General features: G+C 38.1%; 1 protein-coding gene across 1 annotated transcript in view; it reads right to left on the bottom strand.

The window, feature by feature from the left end:
- Positions 1-271: 271 nt before the first annotated feature.
- The window catches only part of LOC137274162 (uncharacterized), a 17275-nt gene continuing 11246 nt past the window's right edge, over positions 272-6300 (bottom strand). Inside the window, exons 13-17 of the mRNA XM_067807197.1 lie at positions 5874-6180; positions 5550-5673; positions 5015-5218; positions 2976-3094; positions 272-2486 (exon numbers count right to left, since the gene is read on the bottom strand). Coding sequence (XP_067663298.1) covers positions 2162-2486; positions 2976-3094; positions 5015-5218; positions 5550-5673; positions 5874-6180 — 1079 coding nt within the window. The 3' untranslated portion in view covers positions 272-2161. The remainder of the gene's footprint in view (positions 2487-2975; positions 3095-5014; positions 5219-5549; positions 5674-5873; positions 6181-6300) is intronic.

Here is a 6300-nt window from a genome sequence, read left to right as displayed (position 1 = left end):
TGTCATTCTTCATTTAATCGGTAATAATTGTAGCAATTAATTCTTGACGGACAGTTTCACTAATTATACATAATTATCGTGATGATTTATTATTATTATATATGTCTAATTGTCGTCAGGGGAATTGTTGCTTCTCATTCTATCTTGGGAATATTCACTGTCTGTGTGTAGTTGGTTTTCTGTGTAGTTGGTTTTCCCATTCAGTATTGGCTTTGAGTTTGTAATCAGGACTTTTGAACACCAAGAAACATACACACACCGAACCCTCACAATCAATGGTATTAGTTTAATGATAGAGACACCGGCAATACAAGCATATCTTCACAAAAACCGGCCAGTCTCAGGAACGAAGCACGGTGCCAAACACAAATGGCTTTGGTCTTGATTGTAATACTTGGTTAAGGTTTCATACCTGCAGACATATGTACAGCTGTAAATCATGTAGGCATCAGTGTAATATTTAAACAGTTATTGAGTACGTACAAACCCATTGTTGTCAGTAGCGTGTTTAACCTTCAACAGCTGTCGAAGTAACATATATATTCTGGAAGCTACTTCTGGTGTTCCCAGACAGGTTCCATCTGCTACAGCAACAAAATATGTCAGAACAAATCCATAGACTTAAGTTAATAATGTATAGTATTGATATTCGGAGACTCACGATATAAGGCGCCCGGTAACTTGCATCGTGCCCAAATAGTTCCTGGGATATCATACATAATACTGGATTCGAACCAAGAATGTACATCTCATTCAATGAATTATTAATGGGATGGATATACGAAGCCTATCCATATGTGTAATCAAGAAAAACTGTTCAGTATGGAAGTTTCCATAAGGATAAATAGATAATTAGAAGATGTATGGCGACGTTGACGTGAACCCTACCGCAAATCTTGAAGGCGAATGGGATGCTGAGCTATGACTACTAGAGTTACGTCCCCTATGAAGCCTGACCGCTAAGAAAACAAGCTTTAGCCTCACTGGCGTTCCTTTCAATGAGTACAGAAACTGGTCAAGATGTAAAAATGCTATATGTGGGATCACACGTATTTGTAAAGTACAATTAAATCAAATTTCTAAGCCAGTTGACTCTCATCTGGGACTCGTCTCCCTCGGCTCTCTAACGATGCTTAACCATCAAACTCAAGGACAATCTGTAAAGTTTTGAATACACACAGAACGTACACAGAATGCAAGTGAAACACAGAACAGTATATTTTTGTACCAAAGAACACTTCTACAACGGCAAAACAGCATATGGGTATGTGCAATACTCTACAGAATGTCTATTCAATAGAGATCTGGAGAGACTTCAGAGATAATTGGCAAAACGTAACAATTACAGTGATAGCGAAACTCGTCTCCAACACCGATGACTCGTGTACAGACACATTCTAACCCTAACCCCAGTTTCATTTGTCAAATTATCATTTGATACGTGAAACGTCAAAATGCTCAAATATTCAAAACGAAAAGAGTGAGTAAGTGATTTAAAATTTAACGTCACTTCGGCAATATCTCAGTCATGTCGTGACGAAATCAATTTATATGAGAAAAATGAAAACATTTTGAAGAATGAAACCTGTCACGATGGACAGTAAAATTCTAGGGCATCACAGATATGGGTATAAAACTAATATGGAAAAGTAAACCATTCTAGCAATTAAACAATCCAAAAGAACATTTTTAGATGAATGTAGCTTTGATATCGTCTCGCACATTTTGAAACCATATAAATCCTGTCATGACGTTGATGAAAGGATCGGTCATAAAAATATTGCATTTGTTTTAATGTACGAAAACAACAAGATTATCCCCAACGAGTATATAATGAAGCTGTGGGGTAGTGAGTGTGATAAAGGAACACCTGGTGGACCAAAGTGACAGTGAACAAACGGATGAAGGTGAGCAGATAACCGCGAACACCACAATAAGTACACACTAGGTAGTGAAAGTGTATCTCTATATCTCCGCATTGTTCCTTTAACAATTGTTTCCTTTGCCGTTATCACATATTTGGTATTTAAGGTTACACTATTCCAACAAGTGAAGACTGCTTAAAACCAATTCAAACTACGATATTACAAGTAAATTAAACAGACATTTGAATATTTCTTTAGAACGTATTTACCAGTGATTAATTTGTAATTGGTCATATTCAGGTTGGTTCTTCTGTGTCATCCGTGTGCAATGTGGAAGGTAACACTTGGTCGTAGGCCAAATTTTCGTAAATCTGACATTCAATAGGTTCGTATATATTTGTTTCGGCCGTCCCATGTGTCCGTATAGAACAGTATGGGTCTTCCCCCGGGCCTCTATCGCGTAAGGTGAGATCAAGCTTGTCATAAGTCGCAGCATTAGATTGTTGTCCATTTTCTTCATGTTGATGTCCGTTCTCTTTAGTGCTATTCCTCTTAGACTGACCCTTTCTAAACGGTCCCGTGTTGTAGTATACAGCTTGATCAGAGATCTCAGGTTGACCCCTGAAATAAACATCAATATATGAACGTGAAATAACTCACTGAAACACATACTACACCTGATAAATCAGTACACCAGGTCAGGTCATTCTGAATAAAACTCACTTGCGAATTTCTTCCTCGTCACTGTTGTCTTACGATCCCTGAACATCTCTCAGCTTGTTAGAAGCAATGTCAAATTCTTCATTCACAAATGAGCACAAATATTTAAAATCTGGTTTATTTACAGTGTAGTATAATGCGGGTACATTTTTGAAAATGGTTGTGAAATGATATTCATTTGTGATTATGCCCGATTTGTAATAAAATGCCAGTATTTCAAACCAGTCAGCAATCTATTGAGCAGGCAGACACTACGAAGATGTATGGATCTAGTCAGTTCACTTTGCGAAGTAACTTCATCATTATGGTTCTTCAAACTGGGTCTTCATATCGACAATGTTAAGTGCACAGGTCATTGACTTTAGAAGGCGTTGCAAGAGAATATAGTACCTTCGTCTCCTCTTCCAGACAACAATTCCAACGATGATGCTAGCAGTTGCAACCACCGGGGACACAGTAGCCGACAGCACCAGTACAAGATTTAGTTCCGTAGAATAGATTACCTGAAACTAAATGATCTGGTAATAGCATTGTCATGAGGGAATATCATCCAAGCATAACATCCAAGATGGCAAAATAAAAAAACCCGTTCAAATACAAATAATAATAGTAATTTATGAAACAATTTGGACTAAATGACAAAAGAATTTAGGTAGCCTGTCTCGGAAGACATTCAGACTTATTATGAAAGTAGATGGATTGCACCAGACTGCTAATTGCACTGATGATTATTCACAAGCTTACGAGGCTACACAGTCAGTGATTCAGGCAGGGGTTCATAGGGGTAGAACCAAGGAAAGAATTTTATTTCTCGTTCAAACGTTTCAAAGTCTGGTTCTGAGTTTGTTGAGAGAATGTCAAGTTCTACTCTAGTTGGTCAGTACCTACTTGCAATACATGCATAAGCCAGGGCATATATATTTATAGTCGAAAGATAGCCATTCTTCTCACATGCGTGTCTCTGAAGCTATCTTAAGTTTCGGATGAGAAACACTGACAGTTTGGTTGAGAATCCTGTCTTGGACCGGGATCAGCTGGTTAAGTTACGGAGAGAAGGATTTAAAGTTCTTTCCAATACACACGTCCATCTTCGTAGAAGAAGCTGACAAAGTGTTCTTGTTTGTAGTTATTTTAGGGATAGCGTTTAGATGAGGATTCAGAGGGCACCAGATGTACTTGCTGAAAATGTATCCGAATGTTCTGAAAAATTCTAAAATAAGTTTGAGTTTCGTACATGGAATTCCTTTGGTCAGGTCACCTTGGTGTAAACAAATCTTGTGAGAACAACTTAGCCCATTTTTAAAACAAACTAATCTACGTCATGCTGTGGCTGCATTGCGCAAAATCTTCTTTGCATGTCAGATGGTTGGCAAATCAAATCATAAATATCACTCACTGAAGCCCATTCCAGGTCTTGAACAAACGTCAAGATCGTCGGTACTTTCTGAACAATAATTGGTTGTGACAGATTTCCAGGACAAGAATAAAGAGCAATGACTGATTGTGCTGGTCTTTCGCCTAATCTTTTGCCAGGCAATCAGTACAAGGTTACTGTTACTTAGTTTCCACAGGACTATTCATACAGATCATAACTCCAATTTCATCCTAATGGGAATTCGGGTGAGCTTAGACAAGACTCCGACTTGTGCATATCATCCTAAGTCCAGAGTTTGTTGGACAATGTTTCATCATTGCAGACAATGCAGCTCGTGCATTTTTCCAGTTCTAGGTCAACCATTATGCACCATGTGCATCATGGGTCACCATGATAAAATTGTTAGCAATACTGACTATGTTGTCTCTAGACAAGACCATGGTACAAAGTCACAACTTTGTCATGTCAATATCAATAGAAAGGATTATGAAAGAAATAACAATGCGCCTAGTCAGTGTGTTGCAACTGGTGCTCCTATGTATCTGATTGTGATACTGACGAAAGACTTTGTATAACTGAGTATGCAAGCAATTGTGAAATTTAAGATTTGATGTTAAATCCAGTTGTTATGCCAAGTCATTTGACATAGTTGATGAGTAAAAAATTGACTACTTGCTTCCGGGTATATCTGAAAGTACAGAGTTAGTCTCCTTGATGTAGATGTAGGTGACACTATGCTATGAAACAACATCCATACTTTATGACTGCAGCAAGCTTGAAGAAGGAGATTCAATAAAGGCCTAACAGTTTCGTTACTGAAGCAAAACTTACTATATAGAGTGCTTACTCTATATTCTTCTGCCAAAGCCAGGGGGACGTTACAGATGTTTTATTGGCATGAAACGTGTGAATACTGTTTTTCTATTTTTCATTTTCTAAAATACAAAGAAGTGATGACTGCGTCATCAAAATTGGTCAAGCCAAGGACATTAGCAAGTTTGACTGATGCCATATACAAACAAACCGGTTCGTTTAAGAATTTAGCTATTAATACCTTTACTTCCTGTTTAGTTTTGAGTTTAGCATGATTTGAAGCTGAGACTTCAAACCAGTATTCCTTTTCTTCAGCCAGTTTGACGTCCCTGATATCTGCCAGGGCTGGATTCACTTGGAAATGGGGATGATAACATGTGCCAGCTGGAGTACAATAACAGTTACCATCTCTTGCATCATGCATGGTGTTGCAGTCATCCGGAGTCTGGAATCATTTATCAAATTATACAATATAATACAGTGCAACTGTAGAATAACTTCCTATTGCGGTTCAGTTGGTTGCTCAAAACAATAACAGTTACCATCCCTTGGATCATTCATGGTGTTGCAGTCATCCCGAGTCTGTAACCGTCATTCATGAACATAAGCAATATCATGTAATACCAGTACAGTAAATACTTTTGAGATATTGAGTTTGGTTTGTTCAAGTTCAAAAAGCCAGGAGTACTAATGTGTGAAACGCATGGTTAGTTCTCTTAGTCACTGACGACATTGTATCATCTAACTTTGGATACCAACAGAAAACAATGACATACTCCATATCTTTGAACCGAGATACCATGGGCAGCTAGAGCAATGTCTCCTTCTTGTCGTTTTTCTAGGATTCTCCATTCCAAAGTTTCCACTCCACTGTCTTCATCGCGCACATCAAACTCCATTCTATAGTCAGATAAACACACACACACAATGTTTCAATTCATTTTCGGATTTATGTTTGAGTAAAACAGATACGCCATAACTTTATATTTATGACGTATTTCACTTTTCAAACATTCAGCATAAAATGTAATTGTTTTGGAGAAACGTGAGAAACTAGTTGCTTAATGATACATTGGAAAAACTACTTTTAACATTCTTACATTACATCATGTAGTTCCTCCACCCGAGTTATACTGATGTTGAGACTCTCGGTTGTGTTGAGGCATAGGTTCTCTATGGCTGGAGGTGATGTGTCTATGTTGACTGTCACATGTTCTTCAAGGAATTCCCGTCTAATGTCATAGGCTCGTACCCAAAAGCGTAGAGTGTCACCGTCCATTAGTGAGGGCGTTATGGTCTGTGACTGATTCAGACCTTGACTGATGAACATGTTATTATCTGGTTTACTGGTGATGGAAGACCCTCCTTGGTGGTCCACTTTGTATGATGACAAGAATCGTGTTATACCTGTTGAATATTAATGACATACTCGTTTATCAGAGGAGGGGAAGCCACTGTGATCTCAGTGTTAAACGTTGAAAAACATTCAACATGATTGGAGTCTTCTAGAGTATATGTACCAATGAA

The sequence above is a fragment of the Haliotis asinina genome, chromosome 2 (genome assembly GCF_037392515.1).
Source record: "Haliotis asinina isolate JCU_RB_2024 chromosome 2, JCU_Hal_asi_v2, whole genome shotgun sequence".
Taxonomy (NCBI): domain Eukaryota; kingdom Metazoa; phylum Mollusca; class Gastropoda; order Lepetellida; family Haliotidae; genus Haliotis; species Haliotis asinina.
This window is presented reverse-complemented; position numbering and strand designations above follow the sequence as displayed.